Raw genomic sequence first — 14,951 nt, 5'->3', positions numbered from 1 at the left:
AAGAAACTATTCTAGACTACTAAGAATAACTCTGTTAAAAATCACTGTAAGTTACTCTGTGTATCTTTCAGCTTTCATAATCTTCATTTTGCAGACCCTGCTCTGTATGTTTAGAGTTCCCTCTGAGACAACAGCAGTTCTTGAAGACTGCTGAATGTACAGTAGCTGAGGTGGCTTCTGAGGGAAATCAAAGCACTGTTTGGGTGGGCTTTTGTGTTTGTTTAGTGTTTTGTTTAGTCATTTTAATTCCTTGTTTGTGCTGTCTGGGGATCTTGGAGGACCATTGGAATTAGAACTGCTGTGGTCTCATCTGAAACCACCTTGCAGAGAATTGAATTCAGTTTGAGTTCTGCCTGATCTTCTGTTTAATCAGTAAAAGAAATTAGTAAGTCATAGCTTGGTATGCTTTAAAATTGTCTCATGTAAAGGATGTTAGAATATTTTAAGTGCTTAAAACTACACTGTTTAATTTTTGACATCTTTTTATCTAAATAAAAAATACATATCGGAAGTAGGTGTGTTATTTATTTAATTATATTTTCTGTGGCTTGTTTTAATTCTTCTGTTATTCAATTGCAGGGTAAGATTTGGTTAATAGATTTTAACCCATTTGGTGAAGTGACAGACTCCCTCCTCTTTACATGGGAAGAGCTGACCTCTGGGAAAAACTTGAAAGGAGACCAGGGTGAAGGGGAAGCAGCAGAACAGGTACAGTGTTGTTGTGAGGGACGCTGGCTAAGAAATTCAGCAGGATTTGTTGTTTTCTTGCTTGCTTTTTGTTATCATCAAATTGTGATGCAAATCCCATTGAAATAAATGGATGCCTTTGACTCATGAAAGGTACCCTCTCTGTAAGTAGAATGGACAGACGGGCAGAGTCCAACAGCATGAGATTTAACACATCCAAGTGCCGAGTTCTACACATTGGCCACAACAATCCCGTGCAGTGCTACAGGCTGGGGTCAGAGTGGCTGGAGAGCAGCTAGGCAGAAAGAGACTGGGGGGTACTGGTTGATAGTAGGCTGAACATGAGCCAGCAGTGTGCCCAGGTGGGCAAGAAGGCCAATGGCATCCTGGCCTGTATCAGGAATAGTGTGTCCAGCAGGATCAGGGATGTCATTCTGCCCCTGTACTCTGCACTGCTCAGGCCACTCCTTGAGTACTGTGTTCAGTTCTGGGCCCCTCAGTTTAGGAAAGATGTTGAGTTGCTGAAACATGTCCAGAAAAGGGCAACAAAGTTGGTGAGGAGTTTGGAGTACAGGCCCTATGAAGAGAGGCTGAGGGAGCTGGGGTTACTTGGCCTGGAGAAGAGGAGGCTCAGGGGAGACCTTATTGCTGTCTACAACTACCTGAAGGGAGGTTGTAGCCAGGTGGGGGCTGGTCTCTTCTCCCAGGCAACCGGCACCAGAACAAGAGGACACAGTCTCAAGCTGTGCCAGGGGAGGTTATGCTTCTTCATAGAAAGAGTGATTGCCCATTGGAATGGGCTGCCCAGGGAGGTGGTGGAGTCCCCATCACTGGAGGTGTTTAGGAAGAGACTGGATGGGGCACTTGGTGCCGTGGTTTAGTTGATTAGTGTTAGATGAATGGTTGAACTCAATCTCAAAGGTCTTTTCCAACCTGGATTATGCTCATGCCTATGCCATGCTTATGCTATGCCATGCTTATGTACTCTGTTAGACAGTAGTTAATCTCAACAGATATTGCGTGCTAGTTTTATATGCCTGCAAGGGAGTTTTTAGTTCAATCACTACAGGCTTTATATTGCATCTTTGGCCATATTGCAAAGAAGATGCCCTGAAACTTGCTTTTATTTAGTTGTGATGGTGCTCTTTTCAATTTATTTTAAAATCTGTAACTTTTCTATTTAATCCTCAAGGTTCTGCTTTGTTCCCGATACCTGTCATGTAGTTTTCCAGACCTCTAGATTTATATTTGGAGGGAAGCAAAAAGGAGCTTAACTTCTGTGTCTTCCTTATATCAAATATCCTCAGGGAAGCCTTGTCCTCTGGTTGAACTCCCTGCACTTAGAGAAGCCCTGCTATGCATCCCTCTTCAAGCTGCATTTCTTCCATAAAAACAAATAACTTCTAAGTACAGAGAAGCAGGAATAGTCTTCATTTCAACTTTTTTCTCACTGCATGCCTCAGACAGAGTCCTCACATCTTAAAGAGTCCTCAGACAGCTGGACAGAAGATAGAAAGTAGCCTGTTACTTGATACTGGGAAACACTTGGCAGTTGTCTGAGGAGAGGTGACTAGGCAGGTAGCATAAGCTTTTCTTTGTTTTCTAGCTGTAAAATTGCATTAGACCTACATGGAATGACCTGCTTTATTGAGCTGATTTGAACAGTTGAGCTTTGCATTAGTTCTGTTGCCATTTTGATAACACATTGAGAGGGAAATGAACCACTGCGGGCTGTCATTCATGTCATTTTACTGTAGTCTCACTATGTGGCTACCAGTGTATGAAAACCCATTCAATGAAACTTCCTCCTAAAAGCTGTGTTTCCTGTGTTAAAACACTTCCAGTTTTGGAGCTGTCCATGGGACACCTGAATTTTGTTTTGAGCATTTCTTTGTCCTCGGCACCAGATGCTTCATGCAGTTACCTCTGGTGTAAGACTGGATGAAATGTAGAATGACTTGTCTTCATGCTTCAGCTTACAGCCTGTCAGAATCTGGTGTTAAGTTACCAAACTTCTGCCTTTAAAATGAAGCTGTTTATTACCATGCACTGGGGAATTATGCTGAATGGCAGTGTGCTGAACTGAAAACTGTATCAAATTACCCAGAAACCATTGCTACAATTGGACATTTAGAGATATTTTTTGCATAATGCATGGAGACATTTTATTTCCTTCAGTGTGTCAACTGGTTGGAATGCTTAGATCATAATTTCAGTGAAATTATATTTGCAAATATGAGTTTTAAATAAGACAGGTTTAGGAATTCTATTGTAAAGATTTTCTACATGTACATGTTTATGTGGATACTATTACCCCAAATTTCTTATAGCTCCATTACTGCAGCACTGTTACAAGTATAGGTATATTAAATGCACAAGTAACTGATACATTGTAGGAACTTCAAGTGAGGGAATAAATAACAGTCAAATAATACCATTAACATTTTAACTGTCACCCTTAAGTGGGTAGAGTTTTTAATAAGAACACTACAATTTTTAGAAAGTACAGCTTTACTTGAAGAAATGCCAAATAAACTCATGGGCCAAGTGACTCAGTCTCTTGGAGGAGTTCAAAAAACATTGTTAGCTTTATTCACATGCTGTCTTGTCTCATCCAATATCTTCTCCAAAGGACTATCCAGTTTTCCGTTGTACGAACAGTAAAGTTCCTGTCCAGCCGAGTCCCTACCTGAGTTACCGACTGCCAAAGGATTTTGTGGACCTTTCTACAGGAGAGGACGTTCACAAATTAATTGACTTTCTTAAACTGGTAAGAGGTAGTGGGGAAAAAAATTCTAACCTTCAATCTTTGTGAAATGGCAACGTCAGAGTGCCTGGAATTGTGCTTTAGTTGTTAACGTACTTTACTTTTTGTTGTGGTTGTGTAAACTGTGAAGCCATCATACAGTATTAGAACCTAGAGAAAAGAAGACTATGGGGGGACCTTAGAGCTGCTTTCCAATACCTGAAGGGATCCTACACAAAGGATGGAGAAAGAATTTTCATAAGGGTGTCTAGCAATAGGACAAGGGGAAATGGTTTGAAGCGGGGGGAGAGTAGGTTTAGACTGGATCTCAGGAAGAAGTTCTTCAGTACGAGGGTGGGGAGACTCTGGAATAGGTTGTAGATACTCTCTCAGGGTGTTCAAGGCCAGACTGGATGAGGCCTTGAGCAGCCAAGTCTAGTTGAGAGGCATCCCTGCCCATGGCAGGGAGTTTGGAGTAGATGATCTCTAAGGACTTTTCCAACCTAAGCCTTTCTATGACTATGATATGTTTTGGGTTGAAAAAAATTTATGTGATGAAAAGCAAGCTGCTATACTGATCTCCCTTCAGTCATACTGATCTCCCTTCAGTTAATTTTATCTTTATGGGAAGCACTGAATGTTATTTGACAGCTCTTACTGAGGGGCCTAGATGTTTTCTTTCTTATAGAAATTTAAATACAAATGTAGTATAAGTAGTCTTTTTTTGGATGACTGAAGCTCATGCTTTTAAGAATTTCTCTGAAACTTAGAAGTATATTAGGGAAAAGACTTTAAATGCTTGTTTCTTTTTTTGATATGGTTTATTTGTTCCTTTGATAAACAGTTACATGAAAACATGGTATCTTTGTGAGCTAGGGAAGGGATGACAAGTTACTTTCATCTTGATCCCTGAATTCTACCACCACATGGCATCATGTTTTCTCATTCTCCTATGTTTTGTTGGTTAAAATACAGGGCAAATCTTGTTCTTTCCTAGAAATAAAATCCTATAGTTTGGGGTGGGGGAGAGGGTTGATACTGCTCTGTTCCATTTGCTGGAAACACTATCTCTTACTTTTCAGAAAATGATTTAGAAATGCAGCCCTCATCTAATATCCATTATATCTGGAAACATTCATCATGATTTAGTAGTGCTCTTCAGATAACTGTGTCCTAACATTATTAACTCTCCTGTTCTGTTGACAGAAAAGAAATCAGCAAGATGATGACTGAGGTATCAAGAAGCATTACGTTGAACTACAAGCAAGAAATGTGACAAAAGCTATATTTAGCATAACTATTAAGCTATCAATTTAAAGAAAACCTGCTTTTTATAGTCAACAAAAGAACTGAAGAGCTGTTCATACCATGTCTGTTGGTTTACACAAAAGCATAGAAAAGCTTTTTCAGGGAAACATGAAAGGTCAGAGTGAGTGCTCACTGGATTCCAGGTTAAATGCAGTTATGCTGTGTCACAAGCAACAATCAGAGTGCAGCTGAGCAACTGCTTTCCCATCTCGGTGTGAAGATTGATGCCCTTCCAGTATGCCGTTGGACTCTTCAGTGATACATGTGGCAACATTTAATGATTGTGCAGTGAAAAACATCAAGCATTCACTGAATTTAGGCACAGTCTTGCTTGAAATCTGGTACATTCCTTTCTTCCCTTGTGTTTATACATTTTTATTGTTTTCTATAGTAACCTTTTAAAATTGTAAATTGTTTGGGAAGGACTTTTCATCTTTTATGTTTAGAAAAAAGTGGAGAAGGTTTTGTTTGGTTTTTTTTAATGAGGGTTAATCATTTCAGAAAACAACTATAGAGGACAAGGTGTAAAAACTTTGCACTTCAGGAATTTGAAACTCTGAATGCCTTTCAAGTAAAGGAATCTTTTCACTGTAGCTAAAGCTATGAAACTTGTTAAACTTCACCCAGTTTCATTTCTTTCTCCTAGTAAAGCTTTCTTGAAACTTATTTAATGTGATTACATATTATGCATCATCTGGCTTTAACATTAGTTAACATCAGCATGTAATTTTATATGCAGACTGTCTTATTTTTTTGCATTGCATCTCTGAGGTTTTTCAGAACTGGATGAGTAATCATTTTCTTAAAATGCTGTATTCATATGGTATTTTTCATTTTTTTTTTTTTTGTATAAAAGGAAGGTCAACTAAATTTGGGGAAACAGAAGCTCTCTTTACCAATTTGGGAGGTGTAGGGAAGACACTTTCTGGTGAAGAACCAACTAACTTGGATGTAGGTGTTTGCATGGCATCAGTAGTGTCCTGTTGAAATGAAAGCATATTTGGAGGTGCTCATAGCCCCTGGCAACTGGTTCCTATTTCAAACCAGTTATATGATGCTTTGTGTGTGTGTTTAAGGCTGTTCATGTTTCTTTGCCTTGCCTTGGCTGTCAAATTGATACAATGTTCCATTACAATATGTTCTTAGATGTTAAATTATTACTGTCTTTATTTAACTTCAGTTTTGAATGAATGCTCACTGTAGTTATAGATGATGCAGATTAAGAATTCAGTTCTACCACATATATTGATGAAGTATCGCAGATCAAAGCTCCTGAATTACAAGTACAAGATCTGTCCTACCCCTGAAGTGATTGAAACTCCTTCTCAATACCTTTTTGTGCACAAATTGAATGAACATTAACTCAGGGTTGGGCAGTACTTAATGTTGCCACATTGCAGGACTTTTGGTGAGTTTTTCTTGTATTTGAGTATATTTTGGGATTATTTGAGTATAAATGGCTGTAAATCAAATGGGAACTTCTAAACACAGAAAAATCAACAAAGCTTTTGGTTTTTTTCTAAAGTTTCTAGCATAATTTAAAACTACTGTGATGATCTAACCACGCTTCCTTTACATAGATAAAGCCCTGGAATATCCAGCAGATTCTTAAATGCTTCTGAACTACAGATTATTGTCTTGGAAAAATACCAAGTCTTGGTTTAAAGCTCTAAGATAGTTTCCTGCATCTTTTTTGTGGACTCCAATAATTAATTTGCCAGCCACTATCACAGCTTTCTGTGCTGGGTATTCACCAGAATGTATACAACACTGGGACCAATTTGATGGGACCCTCTACATTCTAGTGTCCCCTTGGGTGAGTAAGCTGGAGCCAGTAGCCTTTTAACAGTCCTCTGCCTGTTGACATTATTTATCCTGAAAACAGCATCTCCAAGTGAACTGACCATAATCAGTGTAGAGCTTTTACACTGGTGCCTTTCGTACATTTGTAAGAAGTGCAGCCTTCTGAGGGTGCTCTGCATTAATAGTTGAGTTCTTCTAGGAGGTCACAGTGGAATCATACACCAGCTCAGCACCTGGTTTTATATGTTGTTAGCCTGTGCTGATCCTCTGGTTGAAGGACCACCATAATAACATGTTGTGTTTCCTGTCTTCCTGGTGCCCTCTGTCACAGCTTACATCTCTCCAGCCCTCATCAGATTCAACAGCTGTTTAACATACTCAGACTTCTCTTTACAGTCATATGCTAGTGAGAAGTGAATTCAAAGTTTGTTTTTTTCCCTGCTGTGATTTGCTAACAGATGACCAATCTGAGTTAATGGTCTACTCAGCCAAGCTATCAAACACTGATAACTGACATTATTTCAGAGTTGCAGGAGTTGATGACACTTCCTCTGGGCTTAGTCTTAATAAAGAACTGTAAAAGGGAATAAAGCAAAAATACTAGTCTCATATTCAGGTCCTGATCAACAGTCCCCACCATAAAAATCTGTTCTACACAATCTGATTCTCCAAAATGTCATGTCCTTACAATTTAAATGTGTACTTCACACTTAGTTTGCTTCTTTCTCTAACTTCAGGTAACCAGATGTTGAAATTTTTGTCTACTAGATGTAAGATTCCTCTTCTAAAAGAAGACCTTTTCATCTGTGAGGATAATTAACAAATGTATTTCTCTTGGGGAGGTGAGGAAGCTCCTGTTGATACATAAAAAATGCTTCAGGTCAGTTTTAAATTGAATAGTATATGACACTTTTAATTTTCTTCCATGTCATAAATCCAGTTTCTGCTTCTAGCCATCACAGAAATTTGAAAATGCAAAATTCCAATTTTGCACGTAGGTGGCTGTGCTGTTCAGTGACATGACCACCATTTGCTGAGTAAGGCCTAACTATATACTATGGATACCATGTATTTTTCTTGATTAAGTGCTTAAAGCTTTATAGAGAGATATTTATCTCACCTAGATGACAGACCTGAGAAATTTTAGAGGGAGGGAGCGTGCATTTGTTCTTTACAGAACATACACTTGCCAAACTGTGTCTAAAGGCTCAGGTGTAGTGGGGCTCGGTTCTTGGACTGCAGCTCTGTCAGGAGCACCAAAGAAAGTCCTTGTTTCACAGCCAGTGCTTGAGATATTTCACTTCCCACGTGGATAATGAGGATCAGGATTCCAGTAGCCCTATAAGTTATTAACATGTACTGAGTTAGTTCAGGATTTGTAGTAATTCTCCTGTATTTCTGGGCTGCAGACTGTTCTGTTTGTGTTCCTTTGACTCTTTCCATTGTTGTCCTCATCTTTTCTGACCTACCAATCTAGTACTTGGATTAATGTTAAGATGAGAATAAAAAGCAGCACATATAATACAGATCTCAATTTAAAAACTTTTAAACACTTTTTCCCTCTCAGAAAGAGATTTTTTTTGGAGTGGTGCTCTATAATACCTGAAGAAACCCTAAAAGCAGGGGAATCACAGCCAGCTCTCAGTCTCAGTAAAATAAATACCACTTGCTGGATTCTGCTCACAGTGTATGGCTTGTAAAAATCCCAATGGCTGCATCTAGCATCCTTAGCCAGAAATTTAATGCATCTCATTCTTGTGCACTCACCTGTTGCAGACATCCAGGATGCAGTGCTGGCTGGGAAAAAATAGTGATGCCTGTTTAAGCAACATAGACTATTGGACTAAGTGGTCAAGGGTTTCAAGAAAGCATTGCTAGATGGAAGGATTCTAAAATAGCTCAGTGGTAGCATGGGTAATAGTAGTAGTGTGGCACAAACCTGTGTAAAAATATTTCTGGTACCTTTGTGCATGGCTGAGTTAGTTTGACTTTCACAAACTGTCCCACATCTGGAGGGTCAGATAGCTGGAGAAGACCCTAGGGTATCTGTCAGCTAGTAAGCTGATAAAAATTTTCAACCTTAAAGGCTAAGAGTTAACAATTCAGATTGTGTTTGGAGAGCAAGTGTCACTTATGGAAATACTATTCAACTGTGAAATATGTGTCTTTGACTAAGAGGAGATGGGCCTTAAGGTGTGATACAAGAAATAGGCCAGGTTTTGATTCATGATGGATGAATTAATGGCAATGCTGCTATTTAGAAGCTTAATAAATCTGCCTTAAAAAAAAAGGTTTGTCCAGATGTTGAGTTAATGGTGTCCTTATTTCTGTTTGAATTTGATGACCTTTGTAAAGAGAAAGTCTCCAACTTGTGGTCATCCTGAAATTATATAGAATTAAAATAAGACTAGTGCTGTAGCTGAGGTATTTTGTACAAACCTGAAGCTTTCTTAAAGGTACAGGGTCCTTAAGCAGCAATGTGTGATTATAGATTTTTATAGTAGTAAAGACATTGGCACTGCAGTAAGACTGGAGATTTACCTGGGGTTAAATCCAAATGGTGAGGGGGCTTGGAATTTTGGTTTCTGCCTTAGCTTCTTCTATGAAACTCTCTTATCCTGACAGACTTTGGCACTTCCTTGATGTAAATGAATTATTCATGGGAGCTGCAGCGGGGAGAGAGAATGAAGCAACCTGGTAAGCTAAAACATCTGGTAGGAGGAATGCACAGGAGGAACTCAGTATCAATATATGTTGAAAATTATATTGACCGGCATTGCAGAAACTTTGGGAGATAAACTGCAGCACTGGAACAGAGAGACCTGAGGTTCAGCAAGGACTGAAGGCATTACCAGTGTCTGTATCTGCAGAGCTTGGGAATCACAGAGCAACGGAAGAGTTTGTGTTGGAAGGAAACTTAAAGATTGGCAAGGTATATATTTTGCTAGATGAGGTTGCACAAAGCCCTGTCCAGCCAGACCTTGAACATTTCTAGTGATAGGGCATATGTAACTTCTTTGGGCAACCTGTTCCTGTGTCTCTCAGTCCTCAGGAAAGGTTTCTTCATTAATGTCAATCTGCTTCTGCCCTCTTTCAATTTTAAGCTGCTGGCCCCTGTCCTGTGACTATGGGCCTTGCTAAAATGCCTCTCTCCATCTTTCCTATAAGCCCCCTTTAAGTATTGAAAGGCTCAAATAATGCATCTCCAGAGGCCTTCTCTAGGCTGAAACCTCCCAACTTCCCAGCCTTTCTTCATAGGAGAGGTGTCCTGTCACTTTGACAATTTTTGTGGCCTTCCTCTGGACCTGTGTGAAAAGGTCCATATCTGTCTTGTGCTGAGGGCCCCAGAACTGGACAGAGTACTTCAGGTGGGGGTCTCACCAGAGCAAGGTAGAGGGTTGGAATCGCCTCTCTTGACATGCTGGCCACACTGCTTTTGATGCAGCCCAGGGTGCAGTTAGCTTTTTGGGCTACAAGGGCACATTGCTGGCTCATGTCCAGCTTTTCAAATTTACCAGTATCACCAAATCAGGAAGCCTGGTATAAATGGAAAGTATTTGCTACTTAGCTCAGAAAGTAACATGGGAAGACTTGAGAAGACAAAGAGTTAATGGTTTGTTTGGGTTTTTTTTGTTGTTGGTTTTGGGTTTTTTTTTGGTTTTTTTAGAGGGCAGAATTTGTGTTTCAGAAGGTACAGTGTGTTATTCTAGAGTAGGCTCTTCTGGATTACAGTCAGGTTTATTAGAAGTGGTTAAAAAAAATATAATCTTAGATGTAATTCAGGTAAAAGTGGCTGTGGAATTGGCATTTGGTGCTCTTCAGAAAGCAGGGAAATGAGAGGAGCAGAATCAGGACCTCAAAAGGCATTTTCAGTAAGTGTGGGTGTTGATGCCTGGGTCTGTTTGGAAGATGATGGGTGGGATAACTGAAGAGAGGTGCTTTTTTGAATGGCCCAGGAGCAATCTCCTAATGTGAAGAGAAAATGGCACAGTGAGGACTTGTAAGGATCAATCAAAATGAAACTGCAGGAAATTGGAGGGAAAGGAGCATGATTAAGTGTGAAAAGATGAGGGGATGGAGAAAAGATTATGGATGATTCAGAGAAAAACTGATGCATTTAATGTTTTCTTTGCTTCCCTATACTCTTTACAAGCAAAAGAACCAAGTGAACTACATTATCACAATGTAGCAGAAAAGCTGCACTTGAAGTAACTATTGGTAGGTAGCAGAAGAGAGCTTTCTGAGACCACTGTACATTTTATTACAGTTTCTGTCTTTTTCCATAACTTCATTAATGAGCAGAGCAGTGAAATATCCCATATAAAAAAAAAAATCTGTGGTTGTCACAGACTTGAGAATATGCACAGGCACTTCTGAGGGCTATATCAGAATTTTAAATGGCCACAATACACAGGAAAAATGGCCTGAAAGAATGAGAAGAAATTTGATAAAGGCTAGTGCTAAGTGCTGTAGCTAGAAGGAGAAATCAGACATTCAAGTACAGAATGGGGAAGGATCTGGCAGAGCAGCAGTACAGTGGGTAAGTTGGAGAAGAGGCCATTAAATGCAAGACTGGTGGGGGAGGAAAAAGGCAGGTGTCATTCTAGGCTAGCAGGAAAGAGGGATGCGAGAAATAAGAGAGATTATTTTGTTTGTTGTGGGGATGGTGTACTGAAATGTCTCATTTTAGGCACAAAATTGCAAGTATGTTGGTCATTGGAGGGTGGCCAAAGACTGACTCACAGAATCATAGAATATCCCAACTTAAAAGAGACCCATAAAAATCCTTGAGTCCAAATCCCTGCTCCTTTCAGGACTAACTAAAACTAAACTGTATGACTAAGTGCATTGTCCATCCCCATTTCCAAATGCCCCCTCGCACTGAGGGCTGGAAGACCAACCAATCCTCCTGGCTTTCTCAGGCCACTTCTAAGCCCATGGCTTGAGCATGCATAGTACTGCTGACAGCACAGCTGTAGGACCAGTCTCCCAGGCCAAGACCATACATGACACAAATGCAGACTGAGGAGAAAATTCCACTTGTCCTATGTGGGGGCAGCTGTAAAAACAGGGGCAGATCTGGGGCGGGTTCCAGGGCACTCATGGAATCTTTGGGCTGCAAGAAGAGCAGGCAGGCATTTAGCTGAGGTGCTCCAGACAAGGCCTAGGAAAGGGCTGTGCTAAATGTGGCCAAGGAAGATGACAAACCCGCTGAGGAAAAAAGGCATCCCCAACACTATACCCAGAACACAAGGTCATGGTGGTGCTATAAGAGCAGTAGTGTATGAGCTCCAATGGCCTAGCAAAGCCCTGTGCTCAGTGCAGCCAAGTAGAGCCAAAACTTGCTAGGCATCAGTGTCAGTGTGGCCCAGAGGTAAAACATTCCTACCTGATCCCAGAGCAGGGCACCTGTGGCCTTTTCTTTCTGAAAAGGAAGCATCTAATTGCTACAAGAGCAGCAGGCAGGAACTGAACCCAAACAGCCAGAGCAGCCCTGGGCCTCACCCTCCACTGTGAAATGGGAGGCCCTGCCCCTTCGTCTCATACCACAGTGCCATCCCCTTGCAATGCAGCCATCACAATGCCCAGCCAGGATAAAAGGGGCATCCTCGATGCCTCTCTGACAGGCTGAGCCATCAGCATGGAGCTGACTAGGGCTGCACCATAGCATGGTAAAAGATGTCGTTGAGGGGCCAGGTTAATTGAAGGGGCTGAGGGGTGAAGGTCTGAGGTTAGTCCAGGCTGTTGGAGGTCTCTGCTATACTTGCACTTCCTCCTGGTAGAGCCACTTTCAAAGCTGTATCTCCTGGATAGAAATTCTGCTTCCTCCTTCCTTTGGGGAAAGGACACAAACTCCTTGGGAGGTCAAGTGCCACAAACCACCTAGAGGTGTCTGAGGCTGTCAGGCCTTTTCAGCTGGATAGCAGTGGCAAAGATTGGCTTGGTGGCTTGCCAAGATCACAGGAATGCAATCTCTGCACTTCGGAACCACTGAGCTCACTGTCTTTGTCACCTGAGGATCCAGTAAGGAATGGACTGCAAAGATGTTGCAAGGGGTATGAATGTCGGCACCTTCACTGATGTCCTGCCAGCCATTTGAAGGATTCTTGCTGCCAAGGTCAACCTCACCAGGGCAGTTCTGCCATTCCTGGGAGACCCTGAGATGGCTCTGGGTTGTAGGAGGGGAAGGGGTTGGACAGTGGTGGTATCCATGTTAGGTGTGCCCACCTGGTGGGGCCAGGAGGCAGGTCTTGCTCGCATGCTCAGGGAACAGCCGATCTCCAATTGCTGTTTGTATCAGGGTGGACTTTTTCCCCTCAGGGCAGATTAGCACTGGTCCCTGGGGATTTTTTTGCCTTCCTCTGCAACACTGATCACAGCCCCTTGCCAGTGCTCCTCTGGGCCATTTCTGGTAAGTGACTGCCTGCTGCTCTTGCAGCAGCAAGATGCCATGTGGGTGTGTGAGATCTGTGGTCAGGAAAGATGTTTTTTTTTGTCCCAGGGATGATTGACACTGGTTCCCTGGGATTTTTTTCCTTCCTTTGCAGCATGGAGCACAACTCCTTGCCAGTGCTGCTCTGGACAGTTTGAATTAAGTTCCTGCCTGCTACTCTTGCAGCAATTAAATGCTGCTTTTTCAGTGTGAAGATAGCACAGGTGCCCTGCTCTGGGGTCAGGAATCATATTTTTCCCCTATGAGAACAAGGGGTTTTGGCCTTGATGATCTTTATGAGTCCCTTCTAAGTTTAGATGTTCCATGATTCTATACGTTCCTGCCCTCTGTCTCAGCAGCCTGAGCATAGGGCACATTCAGCCCTGAGGGGTGTGTGAAGAGTTGCCTTTAAATGAATAGTTGATGGGACAGGTTATTGTTATCATAAGAAAACCCAAATCCTTCAATACAGGAAAAGGTGCTGAGCTATGTGCTGTTTCTGAAAGAAGTCAGCTAATATGTAGGAAATGTGGGCAAGGAGACATCTCAGAGGAAAAGACGCGCTGTCCCCAGCTGTAGGGCAGTCTAGAAAGGGAATCTGGAATCTACAGGAATAATATTTCTTATGCTCAGTCTTACTTGAGACCCATTCTCACCATACTTCCTCAAGGTGTGGTGAGAATTCTATCCTTGTCCGGTGAGGACAAACTTTGCCTTCAAACAAACCTGTGGGTGCCACATGCTGTTTCAAACTTACATGCATGCTTGGTTTCACTGATGGATGGCTTCAGATGGAAGCCCTTGGTGTTTTCTTATGTGTATGTGGCTGCCATCATCTCTGTTGGGGACATGGTGATCCAACCATTCTCAGTGATCAGGGATGAAGAGCAAGGGAAATCCAGCTGGCTTTGGATTTAAGTGTTCTCCCTTTTCCAGGAGGCAAGTCAACCAAAGTCTGTAAATAGCAGTTAGTCTCTTATAGAAACCATTTTATTGGCATTGCCAAACTGCAAAGAGACCTGGTGGATGATAGAGTTTTGATAGCCCGGAGATACAGAATCAACCAGGTTGGTGTGGTGGGTTGGAAGGGTAAGGTCAAGAAGCCTCCTCCCTTCCCCCTTGTAAGGTAAAGGGAAAGAAAAATTGAAGGGAAAGGGAAAAAAAAACTCACAAGCTGAATTAGCAAAGCAGTGGAGCTTTATATTTACAAAGCAATGTAGGGTATGCGGGGGAATATTTACAATATTTACAATATATACAAAGATATACAATAAAGTAACACAGAAATGAGAGTAACCCCCTTGCCGAGGGGTTCCCCACCTCTGCTCTCCCCTCTCTCCTCCCCTTTCCCCAGAGTAGTTCGGAAAAGAGGGAGAAAGAGAAAGAAAGAAGTTAAAAGCAGTTTTGTGTTAATTGGAAGCAGTTAATACAGGCCTCATCAAGTTTGTCAGTTTGAAGGCCGGAGCCTTGGCAGAAAGCCCAGCACAGAGAGAGCTGCTGCACTGTGGAGGGGCGGAAGCAAGACTGAAGATAGAGTGCCGGAGTGCCCAGGATAGTCCCCCTGCATTCCCAGTTCAGAAGGTGCTTCCTCCCACTTTTCCAATGAAATTAGTTTAGATTATTCTTTCCGTTTACCAACTTCCGTCCACCATATTCCCTTTCTTAAGGGGACAGCGTCAACCGGCCACAGTTGGAAAAGATCATTGAGCCCAACCTACCATCCAACACCACCTAATCAACTAAACCATGGCACTAACTGCCACTACAGTCTGTTTTTAAACATTTCCAGTGACTCCACCACCTCCCTGGGCAGCACATTCCAATGGCCAATCTCTCTTTCTGTGAAGAATTCATTCCTAACAACCAGCCTAAACCTCCCCTGGCACAGCTTGAGTCTGCGTCCTCTCCTTCTGTCACAGGTTCTCTGGGAGAACAGACCAACCCCCACCTGACTACAACTTCCCTTCAGGTAGT

At 41.9% G+C, this 14,951-nt stretch overlaps 1 protein-coding gene across 1 annotated transcript in view; it reads left to right on the top strand.

Moving 5' to 3' along the window:
* The window catches only part of CDC123 (cell division cycle 123), a 39,346-nt gene extending 31,292 nt beyond the window's left edge, over positions 1-8,054 (top strand). The window contains exons 11-13 of the mRNA XM_068168365.1: positions 580-708; positions 3,320-3,457; positions 4,640-8,054. Of these exons, the coding sequence (XP_068024466.1) occupies positions 580-708; positions 3,320-3,457; positions 4,640-4,666 (294 nt within the window). The 3' untranslated portion in view covers positions 4,667-8,054. The remainder of the gene's footprint in view (positions 1-579; positions 709-3,319; positions 3,458-4,639) is intronic.
* Positions 8,055-14,951: the final 6,897 nt, after the last annotated feature.

The sequence above is a fragment of the Melanerpes formicivorus genome, unplaced genomic scaffold (assembly GCF_026170545.1).
Source record: "Melanerpes formicivorus ecotype bairdi unplaced genomic scaffold, bMelFor1.0.p_v2 SCAF_3, whole genome shotgun sequence".
Lineage (NCBI taxonomy): Eukaryota > Metazoa > Chordata > Aves > Piciformes > Picidae > Melanerpes > Melanerpes formicivorus.
The sequence above is the reverse complement of the archived record's forward strand: the minus strand, read 5'-3'. Positions and strand labels throughout refer to the sequence as shown.